Here is an 18,344-nt window from a genome sequence, read left to right on the forward strand (position 1 = left end):
GGAACGTTTTGTTTGTCTAAATAAAATCAGTAATGGAAGGGGAGGAGGAGAAAGCCGAGGATTCCAGCCGCAGACCCACTCCGGGACTCATCGGCCGTTCATCCGTGGGCCACTTGTTCAAGATGCACTAATGGGACCTCGTGGGGTACCTGAGGCCGTTGGAGGGTTAAGGAGGGTCAAGTTGGGGATCTTGGGAGGTCCTACGTGGCAGCTAAGCACGAGGCAGACGGGAGGAGAGGAGGCTTAACCGAGGGTCCCAGTGGGTGAGCCCGTGGGAGGGGCGCAGGTGTTTCCAGAGCCAGCAGCCCACGGGGCTGTGCTGGTGCGGGGCGGGCTCCGTTCCTGGCAGCCTCAGGTCTGCCGTGCCCGGGGCAGCCGCCCGGACAGGTGGGTGAGCGTAGACTGCCCGGTGGTCTGGGTGGGAGAGGCCGGGGGTGAGGTGGGCTCAGTTCTGCAGAAGCCAGCGCGCCCCCAGGACGCTTGCGCACGGGGTCTCTGCAAGGGGCAGAATGGGAGCCAGCTCCGGACCTGAGCCGGCCGCCAGCCCTGCCATGCCTTGCCGTGTGTGCAGCCCGCTGCCCAGCGGGCAGAGCAGCCCGGTGGGCCCCCCGCGGGCCCTTCCCTCAAACAGAGACCTCGGAGACCCTCCCCTGCAGGCCTGCCTCCTCCTCTGAAGTGGAAATGGGGTGCAGACATTGTTTTTAAATAAAATGTGTCGGCGTAGGCAGAGAGGGGCAGAGGGGTCCGGCCTGGGGGCTGTCGATTTGTCTTTCTGTTCCTGGGGGAGCCTGTCAGGCTGGGGAGTGTGTGCCCAGGGCCCAGCTCAGGCAGGGGGCCCCCGGGAGACACCGCCCTGTGATATTTACTCCACAAATGGCATTTGCTAAGCCACCTGCAAACATGGTGACATGGAGGAGAGCTGGGGGCAGGCGCGACTCCTGGGGGCGGTGGGTTGGGGTTCAGACCCCAATTTACCAGAAAGTTCAATGGAGCTAGTCCTAGCCAAACGCTCAGGGCCTCCAGACCCCTCCTTAGGAGCATCTCAGCCTCCCTCTGGGTGGGCTGCGCTGCGGGGCAAGGTCAAGGTCTGCCCCCACCTCCACCTGCTCAGCGGTGTGGGGTGGGCTGTCCTTGGGCCGACCTGTATTTCAGGCGCACTCGTGAATATTCAGTTTCAGGCAAACACATATTTTGTGTTTTGTGTGTCACAAAGACATATTTTCTGTTTTGTGTGTCACCAGCACAAAGTAGATTAAGAAAATAGATCGAGTTCTCAATTAAAGACGTCGAAACATAACGTCATCAATCAGCCTCGTGGCCAGTCACCTCCAATGGTAGCAAGAGCATTAGTAAGTGTCGAAAGATATTTATTTTCAGTAGGATTCTGTCTCTGGCGGGTTGGCCCATCCCCAAGCAATAGGGGTTAGAAATGAGACCCCGACCGGCCACAGAGGCGGAGGACCTTTCCCTGCGGGGGGAGGGGGCCATTTTGTTCATTGTATGAAGCTGTTCCCTGGCGCCCGCCTCTAGCTGGACGCTTCCAGGTGGGCACAGGTGTCGGGGACGCGAGGGCGGCCTCCTGTGGAGGCTGGCCCTGCCGTGCCCCTCCCCCTCCCCCGGGGCGGATGGGAGCTGAGGGGCACCCGGCCTCCCTGCTCCCCAGAGGGGAAAAGTGCCCTGTGCCGTCCGTCACCCCCACCATCTCCCGCCCGCAGGTTGCTCGTGGGGCGGGTTGCCGCTTCCGGGGTCCCTCACCCCGTGCCTCCTGACTGCGGCTCAAACCCCAGGTGTATTTTCCAGTGGATTTCTCCCAGGAATGTCGGAGCCTGGCAAGATGAGGGCGTTTCTTATTCGTTCGCTTACAAGAAGCAACTCAAACATGATTTTTTTTACGAGCAGTGCGACTTCCAGAAAGAACAAAAGCCCTGCCCATCTTTAACGAGCTTGCTAACGAATTCTTCCTTGAAAAGAGGAAGGCGGCTGTGCACAGGAGGGGGTTTTGAGGTCCCACAGGGTTAGAGAGCAGTGGACAGTGGCAACCAGCATCGCGGGCGGCCTTGGGGTGCCGCGGTGGCTTCTTTTTAGCAGACCGGAATTTATAACGAGTGGTAGATGAATCCCAGGGACTAGGCCCCTGCCCCCCCGCGGCTTTCGGCCCCGCCCCCCTCCTCACCGAGGAGTAAGGGTGCAGGGCTCGGTCTCGCACCCCTGGCTTGAGCAGGTGGAACATTCTGGAAAAGAGTTTGTATCTCTCCGAGTGAGGTCTAGCGTAGGGTTCCCACCTGGGAGGAGGGAGACCAGTCTGGGTCCGGCGGGAGCGAAGGCCATCGCTACGGTCCTCCTCTTTGGGGGCCGCGCCGACCCCGTGGGAAGCCGAGGACGGGGGGCTGCAGAGGCGGGTGCGCCTCGGGGCGGAATGAGTCAATGTTTCAGAGCCAGGACAAGTGCGAAGAGGGGGCACCCCAGGGGCTTCACCAGGGGGAGGCCTGTCCCCAACGGTGTCCCCTCCTCGGGAAGGACAGGACAGAGCAGGGAGAGGGAGGGGTGGGAGTCTGGCTGGGTGCCGCAGAGCTGCCCAGCGCCCCAGAGGGATGTCTCCGGGGCGTGCGCCCTGCGCCTTCCAGTGCTTTCTTCGCTGGGAAACTGGTCACTCTCGCCATCTTTCGGGAATTGAGTGTGCTTAGGTCTCCAGAATTATCTGTGATTGTCTCCTCAGCTTCCACCCCCTCCCCCGCCGGAGGCCTTGGTGGTCGGGGGACCAGTGGGCTGAGCAGGTGCTGGGTGGCGGAGACGGGGCGGCCCCCACCTGGGGGATGTGTGTGTGAGAGAGGAGTTAATTAAGGGAGAGGAGGGTGGCAGGGTGTAGTCATGACTCTTAATTGCTCTCCGATTTCTTTGGGCTTAAAAAAAAAAACCCAGATGGAAGCGTCTTAAGTCGCCCACCCCGGGGCCCGGGGGGTGGGGGGGCTGGGGGTCTGCCCACCACCTTCGCAGCTCCTCTCTGTGCGGTGAATAGGAGTTTTGGCAGGGGCTTAAGGAGGAGCCTCTCAGCTGAGGGCCGTGCCTGCGGAGACAAAGGCCGGGCAGGAAGGAATGTGGGCGCCCCGTGGAGCACAGCCACCTGGGGGTAATTGGGAGGGCTGAGTGCACATGAGTTTTCCCAGGTCCCTGAATACATTCTTTCAATAGAAGGTGCCTTTTCTTCAGACGGAAAGAAGAAAACCTCAATTACCTTCTCCCGAGGCCGAGGGTGTGGGAGCGTGTGTGTCCCCACGGGGGAGGGGAGGCGGGGGACGCCCGCCGGGGCCCCCTTGCCCTTGTGTGTGTCTTCAGAGACGCGGACAGGAGGCCGCACAATGGCAGGCCAGCCCCCGCCCCCCACCCTGGCCGCGTGACCCCGGCCACACTCATGCCCCTCGTTCAGGGGCTTTCTTTTCTGCGAGTTTCTCAGGGAGACTCGGAGGGTCTCTGCCTGTAAACAAGCATTTGATGTAACTGGGTCTGGGGCCCGAGGGGCAGCCAGGGGGACAGAATGAGGCTGAGGGACCGAGCTCCGGGATGGGAAGTTGGGGAAGGAGGACAGTCGAGGGTCCGGAGGCTGACCGCTCATCTGCGCCTGTGTCCAGCGGCAGCTCTGCCGCTCCTGTGCCTCTGTGGCCCTTTCTGGGGGTCACCCTGGGGGTTTGTCAGGCTAGGAGCTCGGGGCGGGGGGCCTCGGGTCCCCGGGACTGCAGTGGCGGTCAGGGAGGATGCGGGGAGGGTCAGCACGGCTGGCCGGGCAGGGTCCGGCCTGAGCGAGGGGGCCTCGCGCGGCAGGGAGGACAGTTTGTGTCACCATTGCTCTAAACGGCCGGAGGGGGGCGCTCAGGCCCCCCTGCTGGAACCAGGGCAAGTCTCTGCCTGGAGCGGAAGGACCCCCGGGTCTTGGTCTCGACCGGTGTCTCCATTGCCACCGGCTTTGAGGCCTCAGTTTCCCACGAGACGTCAGTGTCGGGGAGGCAGGCGCCCCGTTTCCCTGGAGGGCGGGGAGGCCCCACGTGTCCAGATCGGGCCCCCACTGGCCCCCTGGCTGGGCACAGGGGTCGAGGCACGCGCCCTGCTATTGGGACCGGTCAGGTGGCCAGAGGACAGATGCTCGGGATGCAGGGTCAGACAGTAGCCCCGAGAGGCCTTCAGGAGACCTGGTTTCAGCCCTGGGGCAGCCCTAACTATGGCTGTGACCTTGGCCCCTGTCTCCGGCCCTCTGCGCCTCAGTTTTCCCATCTGTAAAACGGGGCAGTGTAGAGTCCCCGCCCCCTGAGGGCCCTTGGAACCCTGGGCTCCTTCTGGCGGCCTCGGCGATGATGTCATCTGTGGCCTGCTTAGTCGTGGGTCTTTAGGGTTGAGGGCTGAGATCACTAGTCCACGCCTTCCAACCCCGTCTCCTCTGCGGACGAGGAAGCCATGGCCTGAGGTGGCGGGCCCTGGATGTGAAGCCCACTGCTGGCGGCCAGCGCCCGCCTGACCGGCCAGGCGGTGGGGTTGTGGTCACGAGCGGCCCTCAGGGCCAGCGTCTCGCAGACACGTTCTGCGAGTGCTCAGGCCCCGCGCTAGCTCCGAGGGGCCGCTTGGGGCAGGGCCCGCGTTTCGTGGCGCGTCCTTCCAAACGGGCCGGCCGCCGGCCGGGCCTGGGACCCCGCGCTGGGCTGCGCACGCGTCGCCGTGTGTCGAGACTGGCGCGGGGGCTGCGGGCCCGGGAGGGTGTGGCCGGCGGCACCTTCGCCTGTCCCTTTGGGTCACGAGACCCTCGCCCACACCCGCGCTCGCACCCCAGCCCGCTCGGCCGAGAACTTCCTGAAAAGGCCACGGGGGTGGCAACTTCTGGAAAGGCGCCGGTGCCCGGGCCGGCGCGGGCTCCCGTGTGGGCCCCGGCTCCGCGCGCCTCCCCAGCTAGCCGTCCCCCCGTGCTGCCACACGGGGTGGCACACAGCTCGCAGGGCCAGCCCCGCACGCGGTTATTATCCTCGCGGGCTGCAGCCTTTGTTTCGTGACCTTGGTCGCTACAATACCTGCGAGCTGAAATGAGGGACCGAGAAATTGCCAGCTTCAATTAGACCCGCAGACCGCCTTCGCCGAGGCCGCCTCCGCCCCGTGTCCATTAACGGTACGCGGACGCCAAATAGGCCTAATTCTCTCTAATTGCCCACTCCTGAAGCAAAGAGTAAAATTCCAGGAAGAGGATATGTAAACATCCTTCACAGACCAGCCAACTGGAATTAGAGGCTGTGGGGGCCGGCAAGAGAGGAGACAGGATTTCAAAAGATGTCCCAATTACCTCTCGCATTTTCATAAATGGGCCCCGGTGACGTCCAGGGCCCCAGCCTTGACAAAGGTACAGGAAATTAGCTCTACAAAGGAGAGCGTCGGGGGAGGGTGGTCTTAACAGGTAGGAAGCATGAGCTTTGAGGCGAGGCTGATAATGTGTATAAACTATAGGCTCTATTTCTGGAAACGATCATTTTATTAAAAAATAATCTCTTCATGTCCTCGCCGCTCCAGACATCCACAGTTATTTGTGCCAGACAAGCCAGATTCGTTAGGTCCTGTTTGCCTACAGAGATGAGTGACTTTAAAAACTCAGGATGCAGGGCTAGAGTTTTCTAACCCCGCCGAGCCAGGGGGCGTCGTCACGGGCCCCCCAGCGTGTCCTGCGAGGGTCCCGTGCGGGCAGTTACAAGGCCTCCAGTCCCGTGTTTGTGGCGGTGGTCCCTCTGGCCCCTGCGAGGGGGCCTCGGGTTTTCTTTTGCTTCCAGAAAGTGACTCATCTTTGCACAGACCCCAGTTACTCACGCGGTGGGGCAGGCCCAGGGCCGCGTCTTCACGAAGCAGCCCAGGGTCTGTACAGAAGTCAGCTGGGGATGGTCGGGAGCGCTGAGGGTTCATGGGGCCCCTGGAGCAGAAGCGGGAACAGCCCCACGTACCCCGAGCTGCTTCTGGCTTCCCCAGGCCTCTTAGAACAGCAGAGACCCAAGCCGAACAGGCCCCCCAAGCCCCCTCCCGGCTCTCACGCCTGTAAAAAGTGGCAGAGCCCGTGGTCCTGCTGCGTGTTCAGGTTCCGGGTCCCTCTGTCACCTCAGGACTGGGGTGGTGGTGAGGGCGCCATCCCCGGTGCTCACGGGCTCCTAGGGAGGACCGGGAACATCTGGGCTGGTGTCCGGCACATGACGGAGGTCCCAGAGCCTGAGGTGACCAGTCTGCCATTGTTACCCGCAAGCTGGCAACTGGTTAATCACCTATTTTTAAAAGACTTTTCGCTTTTTTTGGGGTATAAAATCACCTAATTAGGGGAAAACGGTGTTTGGGAAGCTGGGAATGCAGGCGTGCAGGCAGCAGGGGGCGCCCCAAACGGCTCCAGTCAGGGAAAGGGGGTGCTGAGGGGGACTCTCTTCCTCGGGGTTCCCTGGAGGCCTGGGGACCACCTGTGTCCTCTCATTGTCACCCCAGTGTCTGGCTCTGCCCTGAGCCACCTTCCCGTCCCACCGGCCGTCACAGGCCACCTCTCGGCCACACCTCACCGTCACTGGATTCCAATGAACAGGTGTTCAGAATCAGCCAGAATCAGCACCCTTAAATTTTTCTTTTTTTTTTTTTTTAATGCTTAGCTATTTTTTCTCAGCAGTCTTAGCTTTACAGAAAAAGCGAGTCGCGAGTTCAGGGAACCCCCACGTCCCCCCTCACTCATTTCCTCACCCGTGGCATCTCGCGTTAATTAGTGTGGCCCGTTTGTTCCGGGTGACGTGCCCGTGTTCGGTTGGCCCTCTGTGTCCCCGTGACTGCGGCGAAAACAAACGTGGGTTGGAAAATATCTGAAAAAAAAAAGAAATCTCGATTGTTGCCGACACGTCCTGTGTCGTTAGGCCTGCGATGGTTTGGCGTGCGCTGAACACGGACAGATTTTTGTCGTCAGTTCCTAAACCACGCAGCGTCCGAACGATTCCCATAGCGGTCACACCATGCCAGGTACGACGGATAGTCCAGAGTCGGTTTCGGCGTACGGGAGCATGCGTGTAGGTTACGCGCCAGCCCTGTGCCACTCGTGTGCGGGGCTTGGGGCTTGAGCACCCGTGGGTTTAGGTATCCGAGAGGTTCTGGACACCAGTCCCCCATGGACACTGAGGGATGACAGTAGCGATGTGTATTTGTCACTACTCAACTCACTTTTTTAAACTCACAATTTAAGGCAAATGCTTAAAGTCAAAGGCTTGATGAACATGGTCACGGCTTTTCATGGTGCCGATCAAAATTTGTGCCTAATGATGAAAGGGAAGGTGTATGTCCAGGCACCATGACCTTTCGCTCCATGATGCGTGTGCCAGGTCTTAGGGACCCTGCCTGTTAAAGACGACACTTTGTGTGGCCCACAGCCCGCCTCTCTGTCTCGCCCACGGCGCCCTGGGCATATCCCAACTGACGTGTGCCCTTCGAGGCGGAGTGCCCTCTGGGTGACATCTTGTCCACCCTTTGGGTGTCCAGCTCAGCTCCCAGCGCGCCACGGCCCTGTACCTTTGGGTTTCCCACAGCAGCGCGTGGCCCCACAGGCAGCCAGGTCCCGTGCCTGGCCCGCCCCACCCTTCCCGCCTGTGGCCGGAGCTCAGCGAGGCGCCCGGTCAGCGAGGCGCCCGGTGGGTCCGTGAGTGCGTGACCCCGTGTGTTTAAGAGAGATGCTTGGTTTCACCAGTTCCGTGCTTGCTCGAAGTTGGGGAGCCCCAGCTTCGGTTGGGCGAGGTTCTCCAGTGACCCAGTGCTTTCTCGTTCCAGCCGAAGCCATCGTCCGGAATTCTGCGTGGGACAGGACAGCCGACGTGGGACCCCAGCACGCACACCTGCGGAACCGTAAGTTGCTGGACTGTGGGGCACACATCTGTGGCTTTGTCACTGGCTGCCACTCTACACACTGCCAAGCGAGGGAGGGACAGGGAGCACTGGCAGGGGGTCCGCTCACGGGGAAGTGTGTGCCAGCAAGCGGAGGCACGTGCAGACCTGGGGGCCCCTGTTCAGAGGCAGGTCCTCCGGCCGCCTTGTGCCGTCTCTGCGGCGGAGAATTCTATAGGCGGCTTCGAACGCTGGACCCCAAAAGAATTTCTTCTCTTTCACTCCCCGGAATGAATGGTCCTTTCATTACTGAGTGTCCCTTTGGCTCTTGTGCCGCAGGGCAGACTAGGATGGAAGGGCCCTTGTGAGCCGGGGGCCCTTCAAAGGGCCAAGGGAAAAGCTCAGGCCAAGGGACCTGCCTCTCAAATGGGCTCCCAGCTCCAGTGACCTCTGCTCACCCCCTTGAAATGTCTGGAAAACAGAATGGGCAGATTTTCTGTCTTCAAAGTTTCCGGCTAAGCCTCTTCAAGTTCTCTATTGTTTAGGACTGAGACACTCAGCGATGGTAACGGGGAGTTTCTTTTGTATTTGCCTTGAAAGGCCAAAATATTTTTATATTGCTGCAGACAAAGCTGTCTATTTAAAAATGAACTCTGAGTCCGTCTTTTCCCACCGGGAGACCGTGTACAGAGGGCGTTGTCTCTCTGTACTCCGGGGTCTGTCCGCAGCTTTCTCATGGGGATGCTATTTGCAGGGGCCCGGGGTGGGGGGGAGCGCCCGCCCTGCCGGGGGGCCCAGGGCGTCTAGGGCATCTGGCCCTAATTGCTGGTCTGCCCCCGGCTTGTCTCGGATGTGAGCCCCGGGAGCGCCCGGCCGCACCAACCTTTACTGTGCCCGCGCCCGTGCCTGGCACACGCGTGTGTTAGGCGCCGTGGGTTGCACACACTGTGGTGGGTAACTCGGTGGGAGGAAATAGGAAGGTCCAAGAGACCGTGATTGTTCGGTCTCTTTTGCTGGGAGGTCATGTCGCTCTATGACACGGTCCATATAAGTGAATGGGTGAACGAAGGAAGGAAAGTGTGAAGGGGAAAAGAAACGAATACGTGGGTAGAGGAGTGCGCGAGCCGGGACGAGCGCGGACACAGCGGGTCATTACATAAGTCAACAAAATGCTGAATCGATGTGTAAATAGGGCCTCACGCACCGATATCAGGGCGCCGTGGACCAACGACCGTGTGTAATTTGAATATACAGCACCCAAAGGTTGTTCAAAGAATAAAGCCTAAATAAAAGAAAACAATGACTCAGAAGAGGAAACACCTTAACCAATGGTGACGATACCGTATGGTGCGTGCAGACATCTGCTAAGGGAGAGGCCTTCACGGTAATTGTTCTTATCCTAAACGAGGATCGTAATAGACGAGAGGGTGGGAGGAAGCTTCTGGTGGTGATGGATAGGTTCGTGACACAGATCGTGGTGACGGTGTCACGTGTCTGCTTATCTCCGAACGCATGAAGGATGCGCACCTTAATCAGGTGCAGCTTGTCACGTGTCAAAAAAAAAAAAAAGTTCTGAAAATGAAGAGAAAGTAACTGACAAAACCCAACGAGGAGGATGCGGTGAGGAGGCTCGTCAAAGCGGAAAGATGCGGGAGAGGAGGACTAGGCGAGCGGAAGGGAGAGAGCAGACGGCAAGGAACGAGGGTAAATCAAAGGGAGAAAGGGAAGTTTTTAAAGTTAGGAGATGATTACACGTGTGAGGGGGGTTATATCCGGTCATTAGGAGGTGAGCATTGGGATCAGTACACACATGTGCTCCTGGCATAAAAAAATAAGTAAACAGCAGAGAAAGAGTTCAAAGAATACTTAAAAACAAAAGAGGACCCGGGAGACTAAAGACGAGAGTTAACTTTAGCTCTAAATTTTCTAACACTGGGTACGCGTAAGTAAATACACACCAAAATAAACAAAAGCAAAAAAAAAAACAAACAAAAAAACAAACAAAAAAAACCTGAGTACCTGGACCCAGATAGGGTTTTTTTTGGGGACAAGGGGCTTTGAGTCCTCAGTCCTGGGAACTGAGGTCTGGTACATGAAGGGATCAGAGGACGAGAGAACAAGGTAAAACGTCTAAATAAAAAATCAAGAAATGTGGAAGGTAAAGTAGCAGGTGTTACGTACAGAGGTTCACGAATGGTGGGTGTATTAATGACAAGAAGGCGGTGCCGGCCCTCGCGGTAGAAGACTGACGTGGGTCAGAGGTTATGGGAAGTCCGGATCTAGAACCGCCTGTCAATCAGATAAGAAGCATCTAAATAAACGGGCTCAGGAGACTCAGGAGGCGTGGGGGGGGCGGGGGGAGGCGTGGCCCGCGGGCGCTCCGGGGAGGGCCGTAATCAGTGCTCTCTGGGCATCGAAGCTCCCCGAGAATGAAAGCAGGTAAGTGCGGGAAGAGTGAGGACGGGGATACGGAAAGCTGTGATGAAAGGGACAGGTCGGTGAAACGCGACAATGACTACTGAGTGGACAGATGGGGGATCCACAGGAGAGGGGTCCGTGAGCACTGAGGACGAGAGGCCGCCGTGAACCGTGGGCTGTAACCGATCAAACTCCGAGCACGCGGGTTTATCAACAGGGGAGCAATCACCTAATAAAAGAAGGAAACCCAGGAAGGAAGAATGTTTGAATGAATGAATGAATGAGTGAAAGAATTAGCGAATGACTAACATGGAGCTTCAGGAGCCAGGGATGGGTATTTGCAGGTGGCATTAGGGTTCCTCGGTTCGTGGCAGCTGAACTCCAAGGAATGAAAGAATGCAAGAAAGAAAGAGTGAAAGGGAAACGGTGAGAATTGGAAAGAAATGTAAAAATTACCAAAAAGACAAAGTGAAGTAGTAAATATATTAACAAAAAGATAAACGCATGGAAGGGAGAGCCGTTCTAGGAGTAGGGTGAGAGGGAGCGTGAGGTAAGCCCGCTGTGTCTGTGCTCGTGAGATGGGCACCTGCCCACCTGCCCACCTGCCCACCTGCCCACCTGGCCACCCAGGGAACCGCCCAGTGCTGGAGCGCGTGAGGGAGGAGCCAGGGAGGGAGGACCCTCGCACGACAGACGGTCACGTATCCAGTTAGGCGCACCAGCCCTCGAGAAGCGTAGAAGTAATTGTTTAAATAGAAAGGATGGATGGATGGATGCGTGAATGCACAAACGAAGGAAAGAATGAGAAAAAAGATTCGCACCACAGATGTTGCAGAGGGCAATAAGGTTCAGCTAATCTCTAGTTCTTGGTCTTGAGAAGAATGAAAGGCTGGTAGGAAAAAACAATTAAGATGGGGGAAAAAAATCAACACAGATAAAAAGAGGAGAAAAGGTAGTAAGTAAGTAGATCAAGCGATTAAGTGCACGAGAAGGGACAGGCTTAGCGCCAATTATCCACGTTAATTCAAATCTGTGTCCCCAAAATTTATGATTAATAAAAATAATACCACAAAAAAGATCGAGAGAATAAATGCGTATGTCCTGTGAGAAAGCAAGAAAAGGAGTTTGAAAAATTGAAGGGAAGATTGTGAGAAAGATGTAGAAAATGAAATAAAAATAGACATATGGAAGAAAAGGCACTTACTGGATAAGTACTTAAATATAATGAACAGACGTTATTTTTTAAATATAATAAATAGTAAAAAAAAAAAGAGGTTCATCTGTGAAAAACAACCACATGCCTCAAATGAGAGAAAGCATAGAAGGATGGCTGTGTGAACGAATGAATAAGAAGTGATGATTTCAATTAATTTACTTCTGCACCTGAGGCTCAGAAGGATAAAAGAATAGAAAAAAAAGAGAAAGCAAGGAGAGGGGGGAGGCTCGTGAAATTGTGACAAGATGGATGTAAGCAATAAAAACGTAACGAATAAATATACATATACGTAAACATATGCTAGGACGAAAAATGAGAGGGCGTCAAGCCAAAAACGATGACTTATTCAGAGCTGGGCTCTCGAGATAGTTAAATCCTAAAGCAAATCAGCAGTACAAGGAATTAACAAGCAGAAGGGAGCCCAGCGGACTGGGGCCGAGGAGGCTCCGAGAACCACAGGTTGCTATTAATCCAGTTCTGTGCACCTGAGGTCCATAAATAAGAGAATGAACATTGAAATAAAAGAGTGGCAGAAAGAATGACCAGACGCCACGTGAGTGACTGAATGAGACACAGCAATGCGTACCCCAGCCAGGGCAGCGCTGCCCATGGGATCGTCACGCACCTCACGCCAGGCACCTGAGTCTCCAAACGTGAATGCGCGCGAGAAGAAAGCATTGGGGAGTCAAAGAAAGATGAGGGAAGGCAGAATGAAACTCCAATGCAAGAGAAGGGGAAAAAAAAAATACCCCAACCGCCCCATAGAAAGGTTACCAGTGCGGGGGTGTGTCTGCAAGAGAAGGCTCTGTTAGGGTTAGTAATGAGGTGGTTATTAATTGCAAAGATTGATGAGATCATCCAGTCTGTGTTTCTAGGGCGAGGGAAATGGCGAGAATAAACAAAGAGGCAAAAAAGGAGAAAGGAGAGATAATAAACAACCGGAGTGATAAACGGGTAGTTAAGAGAGCGTGTCTGAGCAGGACTGTAATTGCTTTGCGTACATACTTCTCAGAAAGATAAATACATTACACCTTTCAAAGAGTCAATGGAAAGCAGAGGAAGTACGTGGCCCACAGACGCGCCTGCGTCTCCCGGCTCGGTAATGAAGTATATGCAGCCGAAGTCCATAAATAAAAGAATAAATACGAACCGCGAAAGGTGACTAAATGCGGGGAAGAAAGATTGCACATGCATGTGAATGCGTGGGCTAACGATGTTCATTTTGCACATGGGGTTTTGACTAATGTGATTATCTCGCAGGAGACTAATAGGTAGAAGAACATCCAAAATAAGAAAGAAAGGGAAGACAAACGGGTGCCTGAGTGAGTGAAAGAATGGGCGAATGAGCGGATGAGCGAATGAGTGATGAATGGACCAGGGATGAGTACAGCACGCGTAGGGCCCCCGTGCGTCCTCTGTGCACCAGGATTGGTCAGAGTGTGTAACGAAGAGCGAGTGAAATGGAGAAAGATGGAATTCGGGGAAGAAACAAAAAAGAAAGGAATAACGGATAAAGATAATATGTGAATGAATAATTAGGACTCGCGAAGGGCTGTGGTTAACTTAGACCTGTGCTACTGAAATCCAGAAGCAAAAACTCGAGTCCGAGTGAGTGACCTGGACGAGTGTCGGGAAGAAGGGGCGGGAGGGAGGGAGGCGCTTCCTTCCTGTTCCGGGGACCCTGGGAGCCAGCCCGCTGGGTGGAGCGGGTGTCAGGGCGGCTGTCTCTTGGCGAGTTCCGTGCTTGTTGCATGCACTTTACCTGCTGGGGGTCTGGCTTAGGGAGCTTCGGGGAGATGGCCAGTGAGCTGGCTGCGTGGGCCACGGCCCTTTGTCCTCGGTTTCCTTATCTGTAAGCTTGGCGTGGCGTCAGCTCCCCGCGTGGTTCGATCGTGGGGGTGGACGCTCGCCTCCACGTTGGCAGCGCCCTATCTGTGGCCTGGATGGGTGGGAGGGCTCAGCCTTGGGCCCCCGCAGAAGGTTGCGTGAACAAGGGGTGTTGGGCCAGGTGGGTGTCCTGGCCCCTCCCTGGGCGTGGGTCACCTGTGAGGCTGTTCCCGCCAGGGGGCAGCAGAGGGTTAGAGCAGGAGACCCTGACTGACTGGTGAGGGGCCCCTCCTGCCCACTGGCCTGGGTGTGGCACGTCCCACACCTAGGGGCTATGTAAGAGGAAGGCAGGCAGGCAGGTGACCCAGGGGCCCTGAGGTCACCCACCCGCAACCTCGTTCCGGCAGCTCTCGGCTCTGCACCCCGGCGCCGTCCAGCCCAGGCTTCTGCGGGCTGTCAGCTCAGGTGGTCCTGGGGCAGGTGCACCTCAGCCTGGGTTTCCAGAAGTGGCCCTGGGACCCTGGTCTCCTTGACACATGGCATCCTCAGGGTCCAAATGTGGAGGGCAGAAGGGTCACTGGATCTAAGGAATTCCAAGGGTCTCCAGTTCTGTGGTTCTGAGAGGCAGAACAGGGCTCCTGACAGCTGCAGAAGGCAGGGGCAGAACCCCCCCCCCCTCCGGTGGGTGCCCACCCGGTTCCCACCGTGCCCGCCCGCGAGGCCCAGGCGGGTATCAGTGCCCACTCTGACCACGGCCCTTCAGTGTGTGCTGCTTGCTTTTGACTTTTTAAAACAAGGCCAAATTTTGTCTCTTAACTTGACCTTTGCATGTGCAACCCCCGCCCCCTCCAACACATCTCTCCCCCGGTGGATTCCCCTGAGACCACCAGCTCCCTCCTCAGGGCTGGCCTTCCCGAGGGTGAAGGATGGAGGCGGGGCCCCCCAGGGCGGGCCACCAAGGCACGTGACCTGCAGCAGGAAGTCACCATCACCCTGGCATGTCACTCACCTTCAAATTCTTGTCTCTGGGCACAGTTTTTTTCTTAAATCCATTCTTTTGAAACCTAATTGCCATTCTTCACCATGTAAACTTTTCTTTTTTAACATTCTGCTTTTTCTGTTTAACATTCAGTCATCCGCATTTCTCGTTGCTTCATAACCTTCGTCACCTCGCGACACCTGCTTGCTATAGTTACGCACGGCAACTTCTTTAACGTTGTAAATTACGCCACAGCCAAGGGTTAGCACGCCCACTTTGTTTCATTCTTAGGAGTTATTTTCTTACACCCAGAAACGGTCGTGGTTTCATGGCTTGTCATTCTCTCCTGCTAGACTGTGGGCGTCATAAGGGCAAGGAGATCATCGAATTGGTACCTCTAGTGCCCAACGTGCTGTAGGTGCTGAATAGACGCTTGTTAGATGAGGGGATGGGAGGGTGGATGAAGATGGGGGCGTGGCCAGTGGCCGGCGGATGGATGCGGATGTAGAAGGGTACAGGGAAACAAATGGATTGGTGAACGAAGGAATGCATTTCCTAGGGCTGAGCTTCTTGAATGAAAGGCCAGGAAAAAAAAAAAAAAAGGCCAGGGATTCTTGTGTGAATACTGAGGAATTTCGGAGAGCTTTCGGCATTTTATAACGTACGACAGTGTATTAGCATTTTGTTTGTATATTGCTAATTTATCGCTGTTAAAAGGTTTCCTGTCCTTTTAGCTTTCGTTGCTGTGATTACTAATGAAGGTTGAACATTTTCACATATGTTTGTTAACAGATTGGTTTTCATTTTCTGCGCACTGTTTTTCCATGTCCACTGGGTCTTGGCTTTCTGATGAGACTGGCCAGGGATGGAATGGGTGTCCACGGGACATAGTGAGCCCTCCGTCATTGGAGGCATTCAAGAGGCAGGTGAGGCGGACACCTGATGAGCGTGGCTCTCAGGAGATTCACATTGTGGGGTTGGGGTTGGCCCGGATGGCCTTCGGGTCTCTGACTTGTGTGAGGTAGGGACGTCCTTGTCCACTTGGTGCATCCTCTGGGCGGGCTCATGCATTTAAGATTTACAAACTCACTCTCTGCAACTCCTGTGGGACAGAAATATCTCTTTGACCCTCCCAGGTCCAGACGACCATGCCCGGTAGCCACACCTAGTATAGTTAGCTTGGGGACTTCCCGCCAGCTCCGGCACCCGCCCTTGCCTCACCTGGAGGGAGCCAGGCCCCTGGAGCACCATTTTTCACCTCCTAGGGTCACCGGGAGGCGGTGCCAGGTCCTGTGACGGGTGGCCAAATGCGAGGCCTCAGTGGTGGTCTTTGGGATTCCACCGATTAATGGGGACATGTTGGGTCAGGACCAATGGAGAATTCTCCCATTTTTCTCGACTGGAACACTGGATTCTGTGATGCAGGGAGCAGAGTAGACGCCTCGTGTTCGTGGGGCTTCCCTTCATGCTCCACCCCCAAAGGTAGCCAGGGCTCGACGGTCACGGCCGTCCGGGGAGGGCCCGTTGCCCCAGCAGGGCTTGCCCTGTGTTCTAGAGCACCCTCGGCTCCCGGCAGAGGGCCTGTTGCTCCCGCCGGGCCCTCAGCTGTGGCGTGGGGCGCCGTCTGCCTGCATCGGGATTCCTCACCCACCAGTTTGCCCCAGCATCGAGGCGTGGGAGGCGGGCGATGGCTTCCAGCCAAATCTGAGCCGTCCGCCCCTCCATCCGTGCGTTCAGCTGGCACTACTTGGCCCAGGGCTTCGGCCCCTCCCTTTCCCGAATGCTGGCCATGGTTGTGAAGCCGATGTCCTTTTTGTAGCTTTCTCCTCCAGGGTCACTGCTGTGAGCATGTCCCTGTCCCTCATGGGCCACTGTCACCCACACGGCTTCCTCCCCTGTGCGGTTCTCCCATGCTCACACACCACGAAGCGTCCAGGTAGGGGGGCCAAGCACGGCCTCCCCCCGTGAGTGGAGGTGTCCTCCCCGGGCCACCTTGCCTGGCGGCGCATGGTCCCGGCCACGAGCTCGGCCGCCACCTTCCTCCGCCCGACGCAGGGATGTTAACTCGCCCCTTCGCGCCTTCATTCCTCCGCCCACAGTCAACGCACATTTTTAAAAACCAGGGGCTAGAGCTGGCTCGCAAAGACCCGTGAAATCTTTGAAAGGACAGTCAAGGGGCCGCGTGGGTCCATAGCCAGAGGTGAGACCACGGTGCAGCCTGCGCTCACGTCTAAGTTCTGTTGCAAGTTGGATTGCCGTCTCCAACTTCGTTCCTTACAAAACTAGCCTGATTAGTAATCAGTAAACTGTGTCCCCTGGGTGCTCAGAAATCACAGCCCATTCCTCAAGAGGCCTGAGTGAGAGCCGGGGGTCCGCGATGCACGGCTAATGCCTCGGAGAGCAGGCTTTCAAGTCATTAGACGCCGTGGTCTGGCTGGGAGCATGTCGTGGGGCCGTTCCTGCCCCATTCGAGATTAGCTAATGCTCCGCTCTATTTAGAGAAAATTGGGGGAGATGATTGTCAGTGCGGATGGCAAGGATCACGCCCCGTGGGGAGTCCATCCGGAGCAACTCATCAGCAGAGCAGGGCACCTGAGGCACAGGGCACTTCGTAAACCCTGGACGCAGCCCCCAGCAGCCGCGTGGCTTCCAGCCTCGGCGGGACCCCCGTTAGCCCACTGCCGCCTTCGCGGGACGAGGCGTGGGTCGCGGCGCCTCTGCCGAGAATTTGGCATTTTATTTGTCGCATGGGAGAGTGGGCAGAGCCGGGACCATAGAGCCAGACACACGTGTCGTTCAAACATATGGCGGCAGCTTGGGTCTGTCTTGGGGGGTTATGGCACCCACCTCGCAGGGCTGTCGTGAGGAGGATCCGGGGAGACAGGAACTGTGATTGGCAGGGGCGGCGTGTGTGCCCCGGGGGTGTGCTGGGCGCCAGGATAAAGGGCCAGGGCAGGTTAGTGGGAAGTGCTTTTGCCAAACACGCAGGGGGTATTGTGGGATAGAGTGCCTCATTCCTGTGACATTCTAAGATTAGGTAGTAATTTTCGCAGGCACTTTTGTACTGGGGGATGGGAGCCTCTTTGAGCAATGCTCTGAACGCCCCTGGGGTATGCATTTAGGCTCATCCTCTGTAAAAGGATGAGCCCGAAAAAAAAAAAGAAGCGTGAGCCCCCCGTGTCTCGTCCACCGCTGTGTCTGGCCTGTGGGCAGCATTTATGCACACCCCCGAGAGACTTGCCCAGCAGAGTCCTCCCCCCGAAACATCAGGCACCAGCCGCCAAAGACATTGCATGTCCCCTGCTCAGTGCCCCTCTCCCAGATGGCAGCGTTTGGGATCCAACGCCAGCAGCCTGGGTGCCTAACACAGAGCCAGGCCGGGGGTCGGGGTCGGGGGTCGGGGTCGCCTTCCGTTTCTGTTGGATGGACGGGTGGGTGAGTGGTCAAGCGACAACACTGTAACCACACGCGAAGCGGTGGGTGTTTGTGACCCGCACCCAGTGCGCACGTTGCCCCTAACCGACCCGCCGGCAGCCGCGGTGTGGCATCTCGGTGGACTTCTGTGTGACGTGTGTTGGTCGGACACCGGGAGTCGTGTATCCGGTGTCCTGCGATGGAACAGTAGTGTCCGATTTGTGTTTTGTGTTAGAAATTAGACTCCTGCCGACCCGGGACCACCTAGGTCACTGTGTGGTGTGCTGGGCGAGCCACTTGCTCTCCCTGACCCTCGGTCTCCTTTTCTCTAAGTAGGAGGTCACCTGAAAGCTGACCTCACAGGGTCCCTGTGAGGGCAGGGGCTGGGTCAGCTGGAACAGGGGTGGGCTCCGGAGGTCCCGTGTGTGTGTGTGTGGCGGGGGGGCAGGCAAGCTTGCTCACCTGTAACCTGGAAATAATCACACACTACCTGGCACAGTTATTGTGGGCTTCAGAGAGATTGTTTATGTGAAAACAAATGCTTTGTCACCTGGCACACAGGTACCCTTGTCCCTTGCTCTCCTGGGGATCTCTGGGGCTAGCCACACACCCTGCAGTCTGTGGGTGCTGGTCACAGAG

The 18,344-nt window shown here is 56.7% G+C and overlaps 1 protein-coding gene across 1 annotated transcript in view; it reads left to right on the forward strand.

Moving 5' to 3' along the window:
* Positions 1-18,344, forward strand: part of LOC107497568 (nascent polypeptide-associated complex subunit alpha, muscle-specific form) — a 41,961-nt gene that overhangs the window by 22,489 nt on the left and 1,128 nt on the right. The window contains exon 8 of the mRNA XM_036239555.1: positions 7,798-7,872. Coding sequence (XP_036095448.1) covers positions 7,798-7,872 — 75 coding nt within the window. The remainder of the gene's footprint in view (positions 1-7,797; positions 7,873-18,344) is intronic.

This window comes from Rousettus aegyptiacus, unplaced genomic scaffold (assembly GCF_014176215.1).
Source record: "Rousettus aegyptiacus isolate mRouAeg1 unplaced genomic scaffold, mRouAeg1.p scaffold_m13_p_3, whole genome shotgun sequence".
Lineage (NCBI taxonomy): Eukaryota > Metazoa > Chordata > Mammalia > Chiroptera > Pteropodidae > Rousettus > Rousettus aegyptiacus.